Source organism: Anas acuta, chromosome 11 (genome assembly GCF_963932015.1).
Source record: "Anas acuta chromosome 11, bAnaAcu1.1, whole genome shotgun sequence".
In the NCBI taxonomy this organism is placed as follows: domain Eukaryota; kingdom Metazoa; phylum Chordata; class Aves; order Anseriformes; family Anatidae; genus Anas; species Anas acuta.
Genome location: NC_088989.1, coordinates 6,226,243 through 6,250,382, shown reverse-complemented (window position 1 = coordinate 6,250,382; position 24,140 = coordinate 6,226,243). Strand labels below are relative to the sequence as shown.

Genomic DNA, 24,140 nt, shown 5'->3' with positions numbered 1-24,140 from the left:
TTCAGCTTAATTTACACAGGGCAGTGACACGGCAAATAGCAGGACAGGAGGTCTGGGTTCAGCTCTTTCTCTCTACCTGTGCCTAGCAGCTTAGGCAAGCTCAAAATCTAAGGAAAAACTTGAGTCAGGAAAATTTCAGAAACTCCAGTAGCTGTGGATCATGGACTTAGTTTCTTTATCACCCTCCGCTGCCCCTGTGCAAACCACTGCCCTGGCATTTGGAGAAGCCAGAATGGATGCCTTTAGAAGTGTTATGCTAAAGCTGAGAGCATGAAGCTCCTTCAGAAAGGACTGGCAGCATCTCCTACATACTAACATCTTGAAAACATGATGAAGCTCCTTAGATACCCCTGCCACAGAAATAATTTCCCATCTAGAGCAGAGACCCCATCGTGCAGACACTCAGAGTGGGCTAGGCCCTGCTTTCAAGTTACCAGCACCTATGACCAGCTGCATAACCTGAAAACAACTGGCAGCACGTGGACAAAACTGTGGGTGTTCACATCTCCAAACAGAGCATGTGCTAGTCTTGGATAGCAATAGCACTCAGGCTTTGCAGCTTGGGATGCTAAGAAGGTGCTGCAGCATATTGCCTTGTAATAACATGAAGCGAAAGCTCAGCAGAAAGGCTGTGAACCAGATAAGATTGATTAAACAATTTCTAACCAACGGGGTTGCACATAAAAATTTTATTAAAACCTCAAGTGCTAAATTTATTTCCTGGGTCTGTCACCGCTATTTTTTTTTATTCAGTAGTGATAATTACTACATTAGAAATTAAATGAACCTCATATACTACATCTTTCAGACCTCCTAGGAGAGTTGTGAAAGTGATTTAGGGAAGTGAATTTGCTATTGTGCCTAATCAAGTTACAGTAATTGTCACCTATAATTTTAACTTGACTGCTATGTGTTTAATTGGGAACTTTACCTTTGGATTTTTGTAACTGAGCTTCTCTGTGAGTGTTTTTCTACTTTCCAGCCCCTCCCAAAATTCATTGACAGAAAACAAATCATTGCATACAGCTGCGCTGTTAATGGTATTGCCATTTGCTACCACACTGGCTCCTTCATTAACCTGATGAGTTGAAGCATCAGGTGATTTTCCTTGTGAGACTATCAATGAGTTGTCTCCCCTGATATTATATTCACAGCTGTGTAGATTTATTAAAGCTATTGGGGGGGGGGGGGGGCTCCCTGCCCCCAGAAATTCCTGATGCTAGCGTTGTGGCACTCAGTGAATCACAAGTTAAGGTAAGTCCTAGAAGTACTTTTTGTGTGTTGGCGTAAAGGCTAGTCTCTTGCAGAGCTACTAATGTGTACCAAAATCTCTGTGACTGTTTCTGTGGGTGCTGACAGCAGCACGGAGCTGGGCTTGTATGTCTCTGTGTGGCCCTGGTTCTGCAGGTGCTTGGCTGGAGATACATTCGGGGACTCACTGCCCTCCTCTCTAAATTGTGCTTCTAAGATGCTGAGTCAGGTGCAGCCACCTTTTTTTTTTTTTTAAAAAAAAAAAAAAGTTTATTAATGAATTTCTGATCCTGATTCCCCAAATAAGTCTGTGTGTGTTTCCATAATGAATTCTGTGGAGCACCAAACAGCCCAGCAGGCCAGAGGCTTTACAAAACACAAAATGTCTGCAGAGGGCATGTAGGCGAGTGGCAAAGTTATAGGGGAATCAAAGGTACCCCAATGCCTCTCAGCAAGTCCCCAGGCTAGAAAATGGCTCAATGGTAGATGTGTGGAGGCTACTGAGGCCTTCCAACCACACAGAGCGACTTTAACCCACAGGTTCCCTTCTGGGGTCTCAGTTCTGGGCAATTGCTCTGGAACAGGCTCTCTGGGTGGCCACAGGCCTGTATGTTCCCCATTCCCTTTTCTTGCTAAAGAGATGTGTCATATACACACTATATTTTTCTTTCAAGCTTTCCCAGGGCCCTGGTGACCTTGGGTACCCATAACAAACACACTGCAAACTGTGTTGAGGTGGTGTTGATGAGGCACTACATCCCGGCCTACTCTGCCTGCCTTGGAGTTCCCCTACCTGTTGCATATTTACATCCCTGGGTTTAGCAGGGCCAAAGTTTGGCCTGTCCTGCTGATACTCTATTATTTAAACGCTTCTACAGCATGGCCAGACGTTCGGTATGTTTATTCCAACCCGGCTGTCTACAGCAGTAACCCGGAAAGCAATTGAGGCGGACTTCGGCCTACAAGGAGTCAAAGTTTCTTCTGGATTTAGGCAAGGTGGCGATGGTTATGACTGTGGAAACTTTAAATGGAAATGTTAAATGAGTTCTTCTGATCTTTTGATCTTCAATACTCCTGAGTGTTTAGTCACTATTAGACTGAAGAACGGGGCAGTTTCTGACCATATCTATACAAAATAAAGTAACGCTTGTCCTACTGGAGTAGCATAGTGCATATAAAACCTGTTTAATTTAGACTGGGATTGAGCCCTTCATTTTTGGAGAGTTAAGTTACATCTCCTTACAGATCAGGAAGGATACATTATGTTAATGCAATTAAAGGAGATTATTTGAATTTATTTTATCACTGTAGCATTCACAGAATTGATTTTGCTTGTGTGGCTTTGAGCTCACATTCTGAAGCAATGTATATAGAATAGCAGTAACCCAGCCCCTGAATAATTCATGGTGTTTGTTAGCCACTTTTTAAGTCTTTCTGCTTAACAGCAAAGATTAGCATTTTTGTTGCCTTTTTTTATCAAAGACTTGTTGTTGGGGGAAGGGAGAGTGTCTTTTTTTCTTTTTTTAAGTTTACTTTAAACAGTTCCCCAGACTTCCAGTATACATCTTCACTACTTAAATTGGGATATTTTGGCCTAAGAAGCATTTAGGCTAGTTCTTAGGCCGGCTTTATTATACCGCTTCCTAGTAAATCATGAATAAATTGAAAGGCTATAGAGCTTTTTTCTAAATTCTCAAGGGTCTTTTTACTACCAAATTTGTTTTCATCCCATGTTATTTACTGACTATGTCTAATCAACTCTTCTGGTTCCAGTCTGCAAGTGTGGGAAGGTTTGGCAGGTAATGTGCAGCAGCACAGGGAGTTTGAAAGATCCTGGCCTTGAAATGAATATTGTGGGTTAGAAATTGGACTGCATTCATTACCTGCCGGAGTTCTCCTGAGCTTTGCCTTCAGGATAGGATGTTTCACTGGTGTAAAACAGCAAAACTCTGTTATGGCTCTGAAATGATGCTAAAGTGCACAGCTGCAGATCAGAAATACTTAGCCTCAAAATCAACAGAATAGTGGTAGAAGCTGAAGGTCTGGCTACAGGTTAGAACTCACTGGTGTGTGTGTGTGTGTAAGCTTCCATAGAAGTATGGAAAAAGACAGCATATAACATTAGATATAATTCATGGTATTTCTCTAAATGCAGTCTGCAAGAAGCAACCTGTTTTCTGCTAGAATTCTAACACAACCCAGAAGTTCACCTTGAAGTTCACGTGTCATTATGACCAACTACCTGCCAGCCCACCCTGCTGTGAAGTGGGCTGGTAGAAAAGTGTAGGTAAGACTGAATGTGAACAACAGCAGTTATTGAGCACTGAAAAAGCTGTAGGCAAAACTGATGAGAGCCTCTGAAGGGTATATGTAGGCACAGTCACAATCCCTAAAAGCACGGTGTGACATTAATACAGGAACTGCTGAGTAGATCCATCTAGTGTCACCAAAAAGTAAGCCCAGTGAAGGAAAAGATCCTTCTGGCTCTCTTCTGAGACATGGTAATGTATAGATATCTTCAGCAGTGTTACCTCCATGTCACCTAGCTGCTGGGATGACAGCAGGAGGCAGCCCACTGACACCAGTCTGGGATCCTGCCTGGGAGCTCCTGTCCAGGAGGATGCAGAATTGGTGACAAGGCTCTTCGACTGCCCAGGGATCCATACCAGCCCCTTGTGTCTGAGCAAACTGAAATCACTGGCATGCAGCAGCAGCCAAGTCCTGTTGGCAAGAGTTTCACTGAAGGGGAGGATGTTTGGGTTGTTGTGCTGACAGATTTAACAGAAATGTTGATGTATGTACGGAGCTCTATGGACTTATTTGGTGAAGGAGAGGCTGGAGTGAGATCACTGCTGTAAGAAACAAATTCTGTCTCTGCAAGGCATTCCTGCTCTGTTATTTTGTCTTTCAGACTGAAAGAAAAGGCACTGAATCCTCTGACATACCAGGTGAGGTCTGGCAGGGGACAGGGGTGACAAAGTTGATATATGGCCACAGCTGTTTGCATGTGGAGCACTGCAGCGTAGCCTTCACAGCTTCCTGTTGCCCTCAGAGTTGGCTTATCGCCTTTTTGTCATTGCTATTTCTTTCCCCACTCTGTATTCCTTAACATTTAAGAAATAAAACACAGGTTCTTTTGGGGGGAACACAAACAGCTTTTGAAAGACTTAAATTCCAATCAAGTTAATTTTCCAAAATGATGGCACTGTGTTCTTGTGTGTGTGTGTGTTGTTTTTTTTTTTTCCATTCTCTTACTTATATTCAAGCCTCTTCTCCTGGAACCGCAGCTCATTCTGTTGGGCACACTTGCCAAGAGCCAGTCCACATCTCGCATATTGACGTGCCGTTGAAATGACAGCTCCAGCTTTCACACGCTGGTGCACTGTAGTCGCTGGGGAGTTTCCCTGTTCCTGTTCCACTATTAGGTTTCAAACCTCCCTGCTGAGTAGCTGTCCTCAAGTCACATCAGGTAAGCTTAGCTATGCATTGAATTCAGAGAGTGGAACTAATCCCACACTTCAGCTGTAGATAGAGGAGAACAATGAGACAGGGAGCTGAGCCTGGCCTCTGTCTGGAAGGTAAGGCTTTTTTATATTAAAGGAAACAGATGCACTATGCTCACAAGCATGTTGTATCTATTTCCAGGTCTATCTGTTTAGCCAAATGCCTGTATACTAGAGGCAAATTATAAGCATGTACAATAGATTGTGTAGTAAATATATTTACATTATGTCCATGTATGTGTGCATGTCTTGGTTCATTACTGTTGACTGGAAGGAAGCCTGTAATGCCAGGATCATTAGTCTGCATATCAACACTGTAGAAACTACAGAAGGCAATATTACCATTAGCAGACAGAAGCAAACCTCAGCAAATGCATGCTTTTGCTTTCCCAAGCGTTGGTATTTTTGTCAGTGAAAGAATTAAGTTGTGCCCCAGAGTTTGCTCTCCACCGCTCAGCAAAGTGACTGTCTTTTAGTGAATTTTCTCCCAGCACTCCCTTTGCCTCAAAGGGACGTTTCTTATTGACTATGGTAGAATTGGATTTAAAACTTTTCATGATAAAAAGATGAATCTTTATTTGGATCTGAACTTATACAATCCTTATTTATAAAGATCTGAATCTTTTATCTGCAGTGAACAGATATGCTAGCTGCTAAAAAATTGTACTTAATTGTCTTATCAGATCCCTGAAGAACACTTGCTATTTTCTTTGGCAAATAGAGGAAAACTAATTTCCCATAGCTTAAAGTATAAAGAGAATGGTGAATAAGAGATTGTCCTGAGATCTTGCCTGAGCAGCACATGCTAGAAATGAGAATGGTCTCTGGAAGTGGCATTAAAATTACTTTTCTTTTTAGTGATTATACGGCTAATATCAGTAAAAGAACAGAGCTCTGAGTGTTCTCCCTGCCTCTGACAAGCAAGCACCATGGATCTGAAAGAAATAATGAGCACCATAACTGATGCTCCTTGCCCTTCAATTCCACGCTGCTTGCATGGCTGACAGACAAGCTTTGCCTTCTGGTGTGCATGGGGGCAGTAGGAGCGGTGCTCCAGCAGCAGGTGGAGGAGTGCTATTAAATGCTTGGGAGGGACTGGTGAGGCTGCTGAGGGCCTGAAGACTCTGCAAGGAGCTGATGGGCATGCAGAGCCCTGGCTGACCCCACCACACCTTCCCCTGTTAGTAGGCTTGCTTTCAGGCTGGTCAGCAGGCTTGGTTTTGAAGGCACATTATTACTCTACAAGATGATACCTTTGCACCTTTTTGAGTTGAGGGATCCTTTGGGGTAAGTAGTTTGACCTTTGAGATAAGGCCTCAAAAGAAGAGCTTCCCATTCCCTCGCACATCAGGTCAACATCTTGGCTTGTGGGCTGTGCAGTCTCCTGGAAGACCTTACTAGTTCCTTTCTTTACTGAACTGATGGATTTTTGCAAGTGTCTTTCACAATGTGCTCTAAGTTAAATTGGTCACACTATCTCCAAGTAGCAATTCTAAATTGCTGACCTCATTTTTTTCTTACATTCCTCAAAGGAGGACAGAGTGAGAAAACTCTCATGGCTGCAACGTGAAAATGATGGGCTGAAGCCTGGATGATTGCTGCAAATGGAACAGGGGGCTGGCAATTCATATGTTGCAGCCCAGCATGGCCCCATCTGAGTCTCATTAATAAGAATCTTGGCTTTCAACTCCAATGTGGCCTTGGGTAACTTCTTAGATTAATATTAAAGCAAAAAAAAAAAAATTGATTAAATATGAATAGATGTTATGGCAGGATAATTCAGGTATCTGTATATGGACGTCAACTTCTATGTCAATGTATCTATTTATCAAAGAAGCCTAAGAAAGTTCCATACTCAAGATATGGTGACAGTGTCATTCTTAAATAGTCACCTTTGAAATTCTGGAAGCCCACCCCCAGTAGCCAAAAGTGAATGCCCTGCTAGCTGCAAGTATCATGTAAACCATTTTATCTTAACTATTTTTGCTAGGAAAGCTCTTCTTTATTCTGCTAGGTAAAAGAGTAGGCATGTTGTCACAGCACAGCTAAATCCCACAGCTTATTACCATGAAATATATGAGCTTAGAGGATATGAAAGTGTTCCATCCAAGAGGATATGAAAGTGGTCTGCCCGGAGAGAGTTCAAGGCCTTTTGTATAAAGAACACAGTTCCGGGCTTTGAAGCTGTGGTGTGTCAGGATTTCAAAAAAGGCAGTTCAAAAAAATAAAAAGGCATTTTAAACTGATAATTATTTCCCATATACCATCAAGACAGACTGTAGAGGTAAAATAAAGACCCTAAAAAAACTCTGTTTAGAAGGCCTCCTTTGCTCCTTCAGAGATGCCATGGCAGGGTGTGTGGGGACAGTCTAGATACAGCTAGAGTTTCCCTAGCCCAGGGTCCCATAACCACTGAAGCTTTTGGAGCCAGGTGAAAACTGTGGAAGATTTGAGCACCTCAGGTTCACACTATTGCACTATGACTGCAGGTAGATGGTCTTACCTAGCAAAAAAACAAACAAAAAAACTACAGTGACCAAAACCTACATGACTGTATTTTGGGAGGGGAGTGGTGAAACACTAGGGGAAACCCCATTGTTCACCTGACTATTCTAGATACCAGAATGATTCATCTTCCTTTCCTATGTTCTAACAGTATTAGTGAATAACTTTTAGGAATTGACCTGCTCTCTGATTTATTCTGTTGCACAGATTTAAGAGGCAATAACATTTTGTTATTAATACATAACTGTTAAATACACTTTGCAGTCAATACCAGAACAGGCATGCTCCCTGGACCTCATCCTAGTGTCCCTCTAGTCAATAAACTATTGACTGCAATGAGAAAAGGATCTAAATCCACAAAAGGAAAAATTGCTAGTGCCAAGGAACAGGTAAACTGAAGCTTTCACAGTCATATATTTAAAATTGAATCCACACAGTATAAGTTATGCAGCTGAACTTGGATGGGCCAAGTAAGATGATAGTAGATAATGAGACATCTGTATTACAGCATCTAGAAAACCTAATACCACACATTAAACTGATTTCTTTATGAAAACGGATACAATGAGATTATTTCTCTATTTAAAAAAATAAATAAATTCAAATACAGGGGGATTTATTTAAAAATAAATACTCTCCATTACCCTTTCAAGGATGTTAGGGTTGTTCATTGTTGTTACCTTCCCCTATTGACTTGCTGAGTCTTTAATACCAAACAACCCCAGTAGTAGTGTTTTTTTTTGTTTTTTTTTTTTTTTTATGGCAACAGGCCTTGAAGTTATGGGAGTAACTCCAGTATATTAAGCTACCAATATTCTTTAGGTTGAAAGTATAATGAGATGCATTCCTTCCAGTTGTGGCTCTGGGGGTTGTTTTTTTTTCCCTATATTCAGGTTCTTTTAAAAACAAGAATTACTGGAGAGAGGGGAAGGAACTGGAAGGGGGAAAAAAAGGAAGCTTTGAGTGATGATTGCTGAAGAGCCCAGGGATATAGGATGGCTTTGAGTGATGCCATTTTACTGTACTTTCCCTTAAAACAAACAAGTGTGGTTGCAGCTCTGCCACCTCCCCCAGGTAGGAAGGAAAACTAATTTGTTCAACCTTCTGTGCTTGTTCCAGACAGAAGAGGCAGTTTAATTTTTGCTCTCTGCTTTCCCTAGCCACCTGCAGTCTTAGGGGAGTGCCTGCATCTTTCCTACTGCTGAATTGTTTATATTTATATTGTCACACTAAAGAGCCATCTCTTAACTGTTGGAGCTGGCCAGGCCCTCAGTGACAATTTTTTTTTTTTTTTTTTGGATACCTGTATGGGTTTTTCCATACGAGCTAGAGGGTTTTTGTAACAGGCACACACACAGGAGCGAAATTTGATGGAGGACAGAAAGGGCCCCAAAGCATCCCATCTCCGCCATTCTTCCACCACTGCGGGGCCCTGCTCACTCTGAGGTGGCCAGAAGGGTTTGGTGATGAGATAAAACTTCTTGCTGAAATATGGTCCCAGAGATGAGCCCAGAGAAGTGCCTGTTCCTGCTCCAGAAGGGACACGTTGCCCTTACACACCATTTGGTTTGCGCAGTGGCCACAAAGACCTGGGAATGAGGGTTGTGTTCGCTGGCAAAAGGGGTTATCAGACAGCCCACTTGGCCCTACTTTTTTTTTTTTTTTCTGTCCCCCATGCAGAGCAGATCTAGCGGGGTATGGATTTCTCACCTCTGCACAGGCACCCAAGCCTTGCGAAACTTTGTGGTGGCAGCGGACGTGTGGCTATTTTGTTCTGAAATGACTGCCCCTGCTTAAATCACTGTTGTATCACCTCATCACCACCAGTCATGCACATTTTCTGGGAGCTGCTGAAAACAGTAGGGCCTGTTATTCTGAGATTAAGGAGGGATTAGCTGTGCGATTTCACTCATCCTGAAGAGAAAGGTTAAACGCTTTGGGAGGAGGAAGCGTATGTGTGTGCGCATGGATCTTCCAAAACAACAGATGGTTTCAATAAAGTTGCTCCTGCTGCTAGGAAGTGGCACTTCTTGACATTAGCAGAGCCATATCTCATCAGGGTTCTTGTTTCTACCAGCCTGTCTCAGCGAGGCCAAATCCACTGTACAGTATGGGGTAATCAGAAAAGACACTCCAGTATCTGCCCCATTAATTGCCCCCTGCCAGTCTTCGCTCTGTTCTGATGTAAAGCCCACTGTGCTCAGTGTGGTATGATCAATCGGCTTTGAAGGGCAACTTCCTCTAATGATCTGCAATTCCCCCTACTTAAACTGCAGCAAGAAGTGTCTTTTTAAAGATTCTGCAAGAAATGTGTTATTTCTTGGAACCGCTAAATAAAAAACTCTCTGCTTCAATCAATGTATCGATGTATTAAATTATTGTGCAACTAAATTAATGTGCCCCTCGGTGAAAGAACCGCAGAAAATGAGCGGTGTTTTATGCATTAAAGACAAATTGGTAAAAGATTGTTTTCCAAGGTTAGATTGTTCCTCAGTGAATATCAAGATTTTTCCAATTAAAATATGAGTTTTTTTTTCAGAGTGTGGTTGTATCAGCTGCATTACTTCTCACAGATTGGCGGTACAAATTAACACGTACAAATAGCTGAGCAATTGTCAACATTAGTAATTGACATATTTTGAGGACGGCACATGATATTATTCATTGTTACTAGGATTGTATTTAAATTCTATAGTTGAACAATTTTGCTGACAGTTGGCTTTTTTTTATTTTTTTAATTGAAGACATTTATGAAAAAAGTGACTGTTCAAAATGTTGCTGTGAAAACTAAAAAGTCCTGTCAAGCTTTTGCAAACTCTGGTTTTCTTTGTTTGGACTGTGTTTTGTGTGTCAGGGGAGGTTGGCCCTTCCTCTCGTGATGTCCTCCACCTTTCAGTGAAAAGCACCCTATGGGGAAGGCCAAGAAAAAAGCCGAGGATGCAGTGACGTCTTTCTAAAGTTTTCAACTAACCATGACATAAAATAAATGTATGAATGAAAATCAATTCATATGGATTGGAAGTTGTGTTCTTTTAAGCTGCTTGAATCCATATTTTTCTTCAAATTTTGGTCCAGCTACTTCTATTGTCTTCATTTTGCCAGCAGGAGAAAAAATGAAAAATCTTTCTCAATATTGTAAAACAGTAACTGGATCCCCAAAAGCGCTCTCTGCATCACCTCTTGTGCAGCAGGAACACTGGGGATGGTTTGGGCAGGTCCCTGTCAGATGACCCAACCAAACAATTTGCTGAAGATGTGCTCTTCTCTCGGTACTTGTATTGATGGCAGATGAACCAAAACTTTCTAATTAATTTGTTCTGTAGATGTAATGAAGAAGGGAGAAGTTTTCAATAACTTCCTTGTTCAGTCAAGCTTTTTTTTTTTTTTTTTTTTCTTGGTACCTTCTAAGTTCTCAAATATCTGAAAAAGTGTATGTTTTGTTCATTTTCTCCTGAAACTTTTTTCTTCCCCTCTTTTCTTGCTTGGGCTCATGACAAAGACATTCTTTATTCTGAAGGCAAGAATCCCAGAACAAGCAGTGCCAGCTCTGGGTTCATAAAGAGGGCAATGTTCCTAATCACTTATAAAAACCAGACTTGGACTCTGTGTTCCTTCTTAGTCAATATGATTTATTTTTTTATTATTATTTTTTTTAATTTAATCTTTGGAATATCAATTGGGAAGCAACATTTTCTCCACCATGAGCTTTCAGCTGTATGTTTTCAAGAGGTATCTGCAGGAATGATAAATTAGGTGTGAAACTGAAGTAGAAATGAAAGCCTAGCCCCTCAATGTCCAGGACACTTTGTATTCTTGCAAAATCTTAAATGCTATCATCAGTTTTAATTGATTGCTGGACAGAAGAACTGAAACCAATGAAACAAAAACACCCTGCAAAAAATATTACAATAGCGATAAAGGAATTTATATCAATATGTCTTAAAGGGCTTTACAACTCCCCGTTGTCTCCTGGGGAGCCAAAATCTATTCAATCAAATGATTTGATCAACAGCGTGCAGTGAATTTGTGTCAGCACTAAGGCAAAACTCCAATTTTCAGACTTATAGTTCCACTTTCGAATGCCGGGCCTGCCTTGCTTCCCGGGCAAAAACACAGAAGAAAGAAATAGCTGCAGCAGAAATAAAGGGAGCTGGAACTCGCTTAGCATCTTGTAACTTCTGAAAGAATGGGTTCTAACTTTTGTGTGCAATGTAAACGCTGTTTATAAAATCTAGATTTCTGAGCAATTTGCATGGCAATCTGCTGCTTTTTGCACTTCAGAGAGACGGCAAATAATATTCACACCTGCGTGAAAATGCTTGGCCCCTGCATTCCCATGGGTGTGCCACCTTGTGCTAAGTCTGCTGAGTGTCAGGAGTGGATGATGGTGCATTGTTACACTTGAGAAAGACTTCAGACTAAGAAAACGCTGATATCAATGCCTCTTAAAGAATATTTAAGCATGTTTGTATGGCAATTTATTTCCTTCAGCAGAAACCTTACAATGGTAAGCCATTTCAAGGAACACTTTTACGCCAAAGTACCCATTCGATGCAGTACCTATATTAAAAAACATTCTCCCTTTCACTTCTGCATTTTGAACACTAATCCAGGCCAGCCTAAGTGTCCACACCAAAGGAAATGAACTGCATCAGGCAATATCATTTGCTAAAAGGTAAGAGTGGTGGTGTTCTCCCTTCCCTTCATTTTATATTTCTCGGGACAATTTCACAGGCCATGCCATTGCTGAATGGGGAAATTGGAAAACTGCAGAATCGATTTGCAGACGTGCGGTTCTATTTTCTTTTACACCTCCTTCATCAGAGCCTCTATCATTCCTGTGTTGTGCAGCGTTATTATCGACAGCACCTGGACACCGCTGATAATTGCTAAACTAGGGAAAAGCTATTCCTTGCAAGTGAAAGCAAATCCAGGTACGAAGCAGTCAGATGACACTGAGCAGTACAACTCTTGCCTTTAAATTCATCTGCTTCAGAGCACTGGTAACATACCCATTGTATGCTGGCGCTGAGAGGTGAAGGGAAATGTATTTCAAACACTCTTATCTAAATTGTTTTTGGTGCATTTGCATTTTTTTTTCTTAAGTAAACAAGCTTCGCAGCTGAACAGCAAAGTTGTATTGAATCTATTTTGATTTAAAACATAAAAAATACGCTCTCCTTCTGAATTCTTCCAGTACATGGTAATTCTTTTGTTAACCGCATTTCATAAAGGAAAAAACAAAAAGCACGTATTTCTTCCACAGCAAACTTCTGATAACGATTCAGTTATCAAAACTGAAACCGGTGGCTAGTCACGGCAGAAAGCTGAAGCCAGCTGGTGACTAGTGACCACTTTGCCACCGGGATAGAGAGGAATGTGCTTTGTGGTGTTAAAGGTCGTTGCCAACAAAATGGTCGCTTGTTGGCTGGAGCCATCCAGCTGCTCTCTCCACAGATTAGCATAGCTGATCTGCCTGGGTTTAGCACACTGGGGGCACAAATACAGGGAAAATAAATAATAATAAAAAAGGCTGCTGTCACAATGAGCTTGCAGGCTGATTACATTCCTGATTAAAGCCCTAAAAAGCTCTGGGCCTTGTGCTCGTGATACTGCCCTGCCCTGTGGCACCAGTAAGGCCGGGTTTCTCCTTTCTTTGCCGCTTTGCCAGCGGTGTCCATGGCGGCCAACGACCCCGGCCTGCTGGGGGCCAGCTTTCCTCTCCTTTGGGGATTCAGGGAGCTGTTCCGAGAGCGGCAGGGCAGGGGCAGCACAAGAAGCGTTTGTGAGGGCTTTATTTACACGGAGGGGCCATTTCTGCGGGGCTCCCGTCACAGAGCCCCGACGCCCTCCCTCAGCGCGGCGCCTCAGGGCCCCAAAATGGCGGCCCCGCCCCGCGCTTCCCGCCTCCCCGTTGCTAGGCGACGAGCCGAGCCCACACCCCCCCTCCCCTCCCCATCCCGACAACGACACCTACTGCGCAAGCGCGCCGGGGCGGAACTACATCTCCCAGCGCGCCCCGCGCCCCGAGTTGCAGAGAGCCTCCCTTCGGGTCCCCTCGGACTACATTTCCCAGCGTTCCGCGGGGGCGCCGGCCAATCGGCGCGGCCCAGGTTGGGGGGTGCGGCGGCGCGGGGTTGGCTTCCGCGGCGGGCAGGGCGGCGGGGAGGAAGCGGCGCGGAGGAAGCGGCGCAGGTGACATTTCCTCACGGGCCGCCCCCCTCCCGCTGCCGGAGCTGGGGCCCCGAGGATGGCAGCGCTAGGAGGTGGGGGCTGCGTGAGGAGGGGGCTGGGGGGGGGCACGGGGCGGGATGAGGGGCGGGGAGGGGCCTGAGGGGGGGGTAAGGGGGGAGGTGGGGGGGGAAGGGGGGGGAAATGGGGTGTGGGGGGGGGAAAGGGGCGTGTGGGGGGGGAATTGGGGAGGGGGGGGGCTGAGGGAGGGCAGGGGGGAGGTGGGGGAGGGTAGAAGGTTGAGGGGGAAGGGGGAGGTTCTGTAGACCCCCCCCTGTAGTGGGTTTGGGTTTTGGGGGTGTCATGGAAGTAAATGGACGTGGGGAGTTGTGGGGGGGTGGGGAGGGCCGAGGTAAGGCCCTGAGGGGTGATAAAACATTGGGAAGGGAGGTGGGGAGAGGGAGCAAATGGGTTCCCCAGGGGGAAGCCTGGTGAGTGGAAGGGCTGGGGTTTGGGGGTGAGCCTCGGGGCCTGGGGGGTGCTGGAAGGTGGCTTGGCTGCGTGTGCAGCAGGCAGGGCTGGAGAAAAAACATTTTGGACCTTTTTAATGTTAGGAAGTAAACAAAACTCTTCTGCAATGGTAGCTGCATCACACTTTCACTGTACGTCAAGGCTCGGCTAGGTAGGAAAGCTTGGCATCCAAGTATCAAAGTATTTTATTTCCTTGGAACTTCCTCACTAGCAACTAACGTTTGTTTGTGAAAAAAAGTACGAGTACAAATTCTCCTCTTCCCTCACAATCAGCGAGTTTTGAATGCTGGAGCTGAGTTACTTTGATCATCCCCCTGTTGTAAATTTTACCCTGCCTTGCTATTTTATTTGAAAGAAAGGTGTTTTTTCTTTTTTTTTTTTTTTGAAGGCTTTTCCCAACAGTTATTTGAAGAGGCTCTGACAATATTTGGCCCCAAGCCTTCTGTGAAAAATGTGCCCCACAGCAGATCCCTACTGACCTAATTGTGACTGTGCTGAAAGCTGTGTCTGAGTTCAGAGCAAGAGAAGCTCTAACTGCTCTATGCCACCGTGTGTTAGAGCTTAAATCTCCTGTTCCTAGTCGCTGTTGCTCATTGCTTGTTTTTTCCCCTTTCTGTCGCCCGAAATTAAGGCATTCAGCATTGCAGTCAGCAACATTACCTGACTTGCAGCTCTTACCACCTAATGTTTTTCTTTTGAGTTCTCCTTTGTTGCTGTTGCGTAAAAATCTTGTTGCTATTACGAAACAGATTTTTGTGCTTGAGATATTGCTCAATTTTCACTTTGGGATTTACTTCATTAAGCATATCACATGTTACATAGAAGCTTATGCTCCACTTTGTGTGTTGTCACAATTATATGCAAGTACCTTCATACCTGAGTAATTCTAAATGATAATTGCATTTTAGTCGTAAAGAAGAACATGTAGCCATACATTTATTTATGTGAATTTATCTAATAGCTTTGTTGCTCGACATATTTACTGTTTCTTCATGAGTCTACTCCATTAGTCATCATTTGTGGAAGTTGGGAGCCAGTTCCTTTTTCAGTGTAAAGTTAAACACATGCGTACAGACTTGTGAAATGGTGACTTAGCTTGTGGGCTTGGTTTGCCCTTCTACATTCTTTGTTCTTCCCATTCCACAAGTCAGCCAGCATCGTGATACCTAATAAAACATTCACACACACTTTGTATTTTTCTTAAAACTAGTGGAGAACATTTTATAGGTTAACCTATGTGGTAGACTGGGGAAGAGGGGGTGGAAGGGGAACAACCTTAGATGCTCTTATATCTTTATTTGCTCAAGGGAATGTTAGATTCGCTGTTGATGGATGTCAGCGCTGAGGAGGTACGGAACATTAATTTGTGCTAACTCTCATTTGTTCAGGTGTGCTTTCTCTCTTTTTTTCTTTAATCGGTTTCAATTTTGTTTTGTAGAACCAAGTAAGTTTTCACAAACACTGAATGGAATTCCTTCTTCAAACACAGTCAGCGGTGGAATGGACCCCTTCCATGCCTGCAGTATTCTTCAACAGCTTAAAACCATGTATGATGAAGGACAACTGACAGATATCGTGGTGGAAGTGGATCATGGGAAAACATTCTCCTGTCATAGGAATGTTCTTGCTGCAATCAGTCCTTATTTCAGGTACAAGAGTCCATTATTCTCGGGGTGGCCAAAAGTGGAATCATAAGTTATTTTCATTAACTGACAATAAAAAATAATACAACTATGCTAATATTCCATGTGACTATTGATGATATAGTACATCAAGTGAACAAATTTTTTTATTCTCTTAATGTCAAGGAATTATCAGTGTCCATTTATCAAAGGAGAGTTTTATTGGACAAAATCTCATACAATTTTAAAAACAAAGCCCTCTCCTATTAAAAGTATCTTTATATAATAACAGTATAGTTAAACTACTTGTTTCCCTTTAAAAATTGTATATTCCGTCATGCTGGAATATGCATATGAAATAACACTTTGAAAGTTGAATACAAAGTCTTGGATATATCAAGAGCTTTGCCTGTAAAATGAATGAATTTTAAAATGGGATTAGTGAGATAATTAAGCAAGAAATTCCAGCTTGCTGTATTTGTTTCAGTAAGTCCAAAACAGATTTAAAATTTAGGCTCCCAAGCAGAGCAGTGTAACATCAGTGATAAATGCGTTTGTGCGGATATAAGGGCAGGCGCGTTGGGATTAGCTGTGCGATATGATTTCTTAGACCTGTAGCTAGAAGGTAATTACAAATAAACTGCTAAATATTTTTCTTTTGTAGATCTATGTTCACTAGCGGCCTTACAGAGAGTACCCAGAAAGAAGTTCGTATAGTTGGTGTTGAAGCAGAGTCAATGCATTTAGTATTGAACTATGCATATACCTCCAGAGTAATGCTGACAGAGGCCAACGTTCAAGCTTTGTTCACTGCAGCTAGTATCTTCCAGATCCCTTCCATACAAGACCAGTGTGCTAAATACATGATCAGTCATTTGGACCCACAGAACTCCATTGGGGTGTTTATCTTTGCTGATCACTATGGTCATCAGGAACTCAAAGACAGATCACAAGACTACATTCGTAAAAAGTTTCTGAGTGTCACCAAAGAGCAAGAGTTTCTTCAGTTGAGAAAAGACCAACTCATAAGTATACTCGACAGTGATGATTTAAATGTAGACAAAGAAGAACATGTTTATGACAGCATTATAAGGTGGTTTGAGCATGAACAAAATAAGAGAGAAGTGCACCTTCCAGAAATATTTGCCAAATGCATCCGTATGCCTCTGTTGGAAGAGACATTTTTAGAGAAAATCCCTCCCATGTTTGCACAGGCTATGGCCAAAAGCTGTGTACAAAAGGGACAACATAGTGCCAATGGCTATACACAACGGCTTGGAATGACTGCTTCTGAAATGATCATATGCTTTGATGCTGCCCACAAACACTCAGGAAAGAAGCAAACAGTGCCTTGTTTAGATTCGGTCACAGGGAGAGTGTTTAAACTATGCAAGCCACCAAATGACTTGAGGGAGGTTGGAATTCTTGTATCTCCTGATAACGATATTTATATTGCGGGTGGTTACAGACCAAGCAGCAGCGAGGTCTCCATTGACCACAGAGCAGAGAGTGATTTCTGGATGTATGATCACTCTGGCAATAGGTGGATCCCGAAAGCTCCTTTGTTGCGAGCCAGAATAGGCTGCAAATTGGTTCATTGCTGTGGTAAACTGTATGCAATAGGTGGTCGTGTTTATGAAGGAGACGGGCGAAACTCTCTCAAGTCTGTGGAGTGTTATGACAGCCGGGAGAACTGTTGGACAGCTGTCTGTCCAATGCCGGTAGCAATGGAGTTTCATAGTGCTGTGGAATATAAGGATAACATCTATGTTTTACAGGGTAAGGTGCCTTGACTGACTATGCGGTGTTTGATTGGAAGTGGGGGTGGTTTAAGCCAACTGTCTCTTCTTAGAAGCGCCATAGAAAACCCAAATCTTTCTGAAAATCTAAAGAGAGCCCTGGGACAACGGAGCGGGAGAAAAGCCAGGGAGGGCAGTGAGGGTGCTGCTTCAGTTCACACGTTTTGGGAATGTGTCATCAAGTTGTTGTACTGAGTTCTTGCACAAATGGCAGTTTTGGTGGTGTTCTAAGTCAACAACTTAGCACTAAATCTTACAATGAAAATGCTGTATTCTTTATCTGAGTGAAATGCACTAATGTTGAAGAACAGCTGTTGTCATGAAAAAGCAATTAGCATTTTGCTTAGCTGAACCTGTGAAAACTCCTGGTGTCTTGTCTTTTTTTGGTGACTTGTAAAAATTGATTAGCCACAGTAGGTCTTCCTTCTCTACCTAGCTGACTTCAAAAAAGCAGAGTTGGGCAACTAAGGAAGACAATTTCTCTTTTTCTAATTAGCTCACGCTGTCTTTCCATCCTATCTTCCAATAAATAATCAGACTTACTGGTTTATTGCATCTTGATTCTTAAATTAATGACTTAGCACAGCTCTAGCACCAGCAGTGATAGTTCCATATTTAAGATTTATATCAGAATGACCTGTAAAGATTAAAGTAAGTATGTTGACAATGATTTATTACCAAGATGTACATGCACATGAAAGCGGTGTGATGAAAAAGATGCTTGTGGTTATTTTAGACTGGGAATTATATCTTCTAGGACTCTAAAAAGGATTGTTATGGGAATGGATAAAATAAAAAAGGGAAGAACAAATGATATGATTTGTGGAGATTGTATACAATACATATTTCTGTGTGCCCAAGCTCCATAGGAGTCCATGCTTAAGAGTGCCAAGACTGGCTGTGGTAAGAGTCCCAAGAAGCAGAAAGAAAGATTGGGACAGGGAGTATCTTAGTTTTGTTTTAGGCTCATTTCTGTGTAAACACTTGCAGAATTTGGGGTCTTGGATTCTCTACCAACTCCCCTTCTTTTGGGTCCATCTCCATGCAAAGCTGGACCACAGGAAAGAAACATGCGGAGGAATACTGTAAACTTCTTGTTATTTATCAGAAGTCAGCCTGACTTCTTGTTGAGTCGCTGCCATTCAGGAAGGTCGGAGGGCTTCCACAAGACCTGCAGGTGTTGTTCTTCTTTCATATTACATCTGACTCTGGTTGTGGCTCTAAATTAAATTGTGTTAAAATAAGTTTTCTCAATCTTTCTTTCCTGTTGGATCAACTGTCTGCTTTAGATAGTTTAAAAAGGAGCACTGAGGAGTCTTTAACAGAATATTTGTTCATTCTTCAAGTGTTTTTTAGAACTGCTAAAAAGTGGATAACATTTATAGAGGTATTACAACCTACAGAATAAGAATGCATTTTGTTTTTCACAGCTCATAGCTGCGCTATTCTGTGTTTCAGTGGTTTTAATGACAGCCCAAGGAAGTAGCTTATTTAAGTAAACATTGAGTTAAACAGCGAATTAAATAATTTGCCACAGAAAATAATCAAATTCTCCATTTGAGTGTGGAAGATAAAAACCTTGATTGGGTTGCACTCGAGTAGTGTATAAAAAAGTTAATTCTAAGTAATTCTCACAGAGAAAGCTCACAAGTTTGAAGTAGTCCATAAGAATTGATGGGAGTTGTAAAATACAAACGAGTGCAAGCATCAGTCATAGGAGATTATACTGGGAACCAAAATGAATAATCAAAAAATGCATTAAGACTTAATTTTTTAAGTTATATTCCACCCTTTAGCTCTATTATAATTTCTGTATTTTTGTCAAAATTGAGGTGCTTGCTTATACTGCAGCATAGTTTATATTCTTAAAAATATCAATGTGAAATTTATATATAAGTTGAATTAGGGTAATATTTGGCAAATGTTAACTCTTTCTTCCCCCTGGGATTCATAAAAGACAAGGTGGGCTCTGTCAATGTTCTTTTTATCAAGTTTGCATCTGAACTTTGATGTCTACAGTCTGCATGCACTACTCTGTGCGCCCAACTGAAGAGGTGCCTTATCTGATCACGAAAGTAGTGATGAATCAGTAGCTTCAAGCGAGTCTTCACCTGGCATCCTTGTAAACAAATCAACCTTTTAATTTCAAATCAACCTATTGTTTAAAATCCCTTTAAACAAATGAACCTCAAGTGTGTAACCAGGGACGTGATACAAATGGCTTCAGAGTCTGAGTAGTAGAAGATACGCTATTTGCTCAGATTTGACAACTTTCAAGCACAGAATTCCAAGATTTTCCACAGTCCGTAGATGGTGCTTATTTTGTGAAGATACTAAAGAACAAAACAAATACATCGGATGTTTGAAGACTGGAATCTTGAGAGGTTTTGAGTCAAACTCTTAAGCGTGGTGTAGAGGTAGTAAAAGAGAGCTGGGAAACATGTAAAACACAGTATTTGTGGTGTGCTTCAAACTCTCCTCAGCTGGGTTAGAAACTCTAAGTAGCTTTTACTTATTTTTTGCACTTTGAAGAAAGCAGATGGTGATAGATTTTTGTCATGAGATCAGGGCTTTTAAAAATTGGTAGGCTGTTTCTGTGTGTGGAAGACCCTAACTGAAAGCTTAGTAGCGGTGGAATTGCTGTTACGGAAATGAAGCATCAGTTTTATGTTTTATTTTTCCTCTCTCTTTGCAGGAGAATTTTTTCTCTGCTATGATCCTCAGAAGGATTACTGGGGGTTTTTGACCCCAATGACTGTGCCTAGAATCCAAGGCTTGGCAACTGTGTACAATGACTCCATCTACTACATAGCTGGAACCTGTGGAAACCATCAACGTATGTTTACCGTAGAGGCCTATGACATTGAACAGAATAAGTGGACTCGAAAAAAAGACTTCCCGTGTGATCAATCCATTAACCCATACATAAAACTCGTACTCCTCAAAAACAAACTCCACCTGTTTGTCAGAGCTACTCAAGTCACTGTTGAAGAACACGTTTTCAGAACCAGCAGGAAGAATTCGCTCTATCAGTACGATGAGGTTACCGACCAATGGCAAAAAGTATACGAGACTCCAGATAGGCTCTGGGATTTAGGCCGGCATTTTGAATGTGTTGTTGCTAAATTGTATCCGCAGTGTCTTCAGAAAGTTATTTAATTTTTTTTTTTTTTCAGTAACAGGCCTTAGTGCTTTCAGTGGTAATCTGATGCTAGAGAAAACATGTCTTAAAAGAAAACAAAGAAATTCAGTATTTATTGTAAGCTGAAACAGATAGGTTGTTTTTTGTTTTTTTGTATGTGGGGATGGGTGCTCTTTAAAGGTTGCAGTCTGGGGAGGGAATTACTGGTTCAGTTTCATATTTACTGATATTTTCCTGGGAAATGAGAAGGAGGTTACAAAGTGCAATTATCAGCATTTTTTTTCTGGTAAACACTTAATCATGTCATACTTGAGGGGTGTTTTTGTGGTAAGAGCAAATTAAGTGGAAGAGCCAGGATAACTATGCACTACAGTGGAAGAAAATCTAGCATTAGTAGCTAAGGATGTCCAAGCTGTTTTGAAGTGACTTTTCTTTTTTCTCTTTTTTTAAATACGGGTAAAATTTGAGGCAATATCACTAAGTTGTGTTTTGGTGTTTTCTTTTTTTTTTTAATTTTAGATTGAAATTACATAGAGGAATGGTAGATCCTGATTCATAATGATCTTTTTTTTTTTTTTTTTGTACTGCTTTTGAAGTCTTCTAAGATGTTTGTAATGTTTGTGCACTACAGTTTGGGAGAAAAACTCAAGCCAGAGTTGGAACATGGAGTACCTTTGCCCTGGAAGGAGGCCTGTTCAGTTTGCTGTACCACTTCCGTCTGTGGATTTTTGTCAAAATTGAGCTTAAAGATACTGAAAACAAATCCCAACACCTCTTTTTCTGCCACTTAGGTGTAGTGCTGCAAGAAAAACAAAAACATTTTTAACACTGCTTAAAATCTATTTTCATCCCATAAAGGGCTTTAACCCAAAAGTTGATGGTGCTAGTACATTTTTAATACTTGTTTGTCTGAAATGGGCTAACCTTATGCTACTGTTTAAGACAGCCTGTTATTTTTCATGGAGTGTGTGTCTGTTTTCAGGCCCTGTTCTGTCATCATATTGTCTTTTTTAACATAACATTTTTACTGTAGTGGTATTCTTGCACAGAATGGTGACAGGATAAGGCCTTAATAATATTGAAGTTTTTTTGTGGAGTGTTCATTTTGTCTCCACTAAAGTGCAGTGCTATGTGCAGTGTTAGCATGTGCTCCAGTAACTTTAAAATGTGTGGCTTAACTTTACACATCATCTTTTTCTTCCTGTGATCAAGCCCTCAGATACCTTCTAATTCATTCTGATCTATAATGTGAAAACTTGCACTACTGAGCTGTCTTCGTTACCCAGTGTATTAAAGAGAAATTGACAGTAAGTGTCCATGGCTTAATCTTAGATGCTAATTTAGAATAGGGATTCAATATATTGCAACACTTTTCTCTATGTATTAAACATTTACCTTACTTTTGCAGAAGTAAATAATTACAGAGTTCGGCCTCTACTTGAGTAGTTGAAAACTGGATGTAAAAGGGAAAAGAGAAATCCTAAAACTTACTGGCTATAGTTTGCCAGGTTTGATTTGCTACAGGTCTAATTTTTCCAGAGCTAGAGGTGTGCGTTATCTTACTCTTTCCTATTTTCTCAAATTGACCGCGGTAAACCAGTTAACTTGAAATGGCAGTGGCCACTGCTGGCTGTAAGTTCTTACCATTATCTGGCTTAGCAGCTGATATTTGAGTAAGCCAAATATTTAGCTCATTAATGTTTATCCCCCTGGCATGGCTGAGGATTTGGACAATGTTCATTTGCCATGTGGTTTGTCTGTTCCCAAATGGAACCTTTGATTTACAGAAATACTTGCCTGGTTCTGTTTCTTAATTCTTGCACAAGATGTTAGAAAAGCAAAAACAAAACAACAACAAAACTGTGAAATGAAAAGGAAAAAAAAAAAAAAAGCCTCTTTGCATTACATACCTCATCTTCCAGAGATTTACCAAACTGCTTCTTTCAAATGCGAGCGCCTGATTTTTTTTTTTTTCTGAAGTAAAGTTGAAGTCGACAATACTTGCTAAGGCTGCATTATACACCAGTGTTGAGGTGTGTTGTTTCTTTGTTTAGTTTTCTTCTGGATACTGTTTTATATATATCCATAGCCAAGAATAAGAGCTTTTTTTTTTTTTTTTTTGAGTTCAACTAATTTCATTTTTCAAGTTATCCTTAGTCCTTGGCTAGCTCTTTGCGCTGTTGTAGGCCTCTAGCTGCAAGCTTTCTGAAGCACCCTCCCTAACAGTGTTGCATTTGTGTGTAAAACCATTCTTTTGCAAAGTGTTATGTAACTTTTTCTTTTTTTTTTAAGCTTGGTTGAATATTTACAAGACTTCTTGCTGCTTTTTGACAATCTTCTATATTTATTTAGTAGAACAAATTTCAATATATTACTTGAAACTATGAAATAGAATTGAGTTAGCAATTGACTGGTCATGTGATGTGTAGAAGTACAATATGCTGTGGTTAATTCTGCAGTAGGTTTGTTAATTTTGTTTATCTGCACTAAAGTACGAAGATCTCCATTCTGTTTAACCATTCAAACTGAGGGTGTGATCCAAGTCTGTAATGTGTTTTTTTTCTTTTCTTTTTTTTTTTTTTATAAAAAAAGCTAAATCCTGGAACTTGCTGTGGGAGTAGAATATACCGAATCTTTTGCATGAGGAGTTTGTTGAGACAGTAACGTAGCTGTGAGATTTTGCCAATTCTTAAATGCTTCTACATTTTGCTGAAAGTCAGATTCCTGGTAAAGTTTTTGCTTTAGAGTCAAGCTTAAGTAAACTTGCACAGCACAGAAAAAGAAATAATTGCACCAAAGGTACTGATAATATTTAAACAGTAACCTGTACGTTTTCCCCCCTTAGTATTTTTCTGCGTTCATTTACTGCCCTTTTATTAAATTAATTTCTAGCATTGTAAGGATTTACATAAGCGTGAATCTCTTTCAGAATTATTAATTACTTTAGAAGGAAGCATTTTGTAATTTCCACTTGATTCTATCAGTAAAACTTAGGCTAACTAAAAGCAATTTTGGTGCACCAAACATGCAGTGTTTGTATGTTCTACAAGAAACTGAAGAGCTCCCTGTTCGTAAGGCTGTTTAGAAATGGCATCCAACATTCAGTGCTCAGGTATGTTAGTAAGAAGTACTGTAGTCCTATGAGGGCAAATGTGTGGATTTTTAAACATTTTGCCATAATTGCACAATTTTGCATTTTTACTTAATGTCATGTTATGTTTCTTAAAATAAACCTATTGTTGAAATACAAAACTGGTTGCACTCAATTGTGATAAATCCATTGCATAATTTTTAGTAAGTTTCTGAAAATTGACCCTGTGATAGCACTTTGTTATTTTTTAGGATGCTTTTACCATTCAAGTATTAGGTAACTACGACTATGAACTCCAACCTGGGGACAATTTGGACTCTCAGTTACTCTTTTATTAGCAAACTCCAGACACAGCATGAAAGTACAACCAAATCTAACCAAATCTAGTCATAGATTCATTAAGGTCGGAAGAGACATCACCTTTTAGGTGATAAAAGCATCCTAAACTCAGTTCTTCTGTTTGCTGTCCCCTTGGGTTGGAGCACCTTTGTTCTGTCCAAAGCTTGAAGGACTTGTAAAGAAATA

The 24,140-nt window shown here is 41.0% G+C and overlaps 1 protein-coding gene and 1 long non-coding RNA gene across 5 annotated transcripts; both read left to right on the top strand.

Moving 5' to 3' along the window:
* Window positions 1–996: 996 nt before the first annotated feature.
* LOC137862518 (uncharacterized) lies at window positions 997–9,432 on the top strand. 3 transcript variants are annotated; one of them, XR_011100355.1, is made up of 6 exons: window positions 997–1,254; window positions 2,130–2,247; window positions 3,407–3,538; window positions 4,163–4,199; window positions 4,518–4,720; window positions 6,287–9,432. It is a non-coding gene; the product is annotated as an uncharacterized lncRNA (long non-coding RNA). The 3 variants fall into 3 exon arrangements; XR_011100357.1 differs by lacking the exon at window positions 2,130–2,247 and having other exon boundaries at window positions 1,003–1,254; XR_011100356.1 differs by lacking the exons at window positions 2,130–2,247; window positions 3,407–3,538 and having other exon boundaries at window positions 1,035–1,254.
* Window positions 9,433–13,370: 3,938 nt separating this feature from the next.
* KBTBD8 (kelch repeat and BTB domain containing 8) lies at window positions 13,371–23,776 on the top strand. Of its 2 annotated transcripts, none has more exons than XM_068694263.1 (4): window positions 13,371–13,525; window positions 15,400–15,610; window positions 16,248–17,362; window positions 20,078–23,776. In XM_068694263.1, exons 1-4 carry the CDS (start codon window positions 13,510–13,512, stop codon window positions 20,539–20,541), a joined length of 1,806 nt encoding a protein of 601 aa, XP_068550364.1. In that variant the 5' UTR covers window positions 13,371–13,509; the 3' UTR covers window positions 20,542–23,776. The 2 variants fall into 2 exon arrangements, with proteins under 2 accessions (XP_068550364.1, XP_068550365.1); XM_068694264.1 differs by lacking the exon at window positions 13,371–13,525 and adding an exon at window positions 13,970–14,112.
* Window positions 23,777–24,140: the final 364 nt, after the last annotated feature.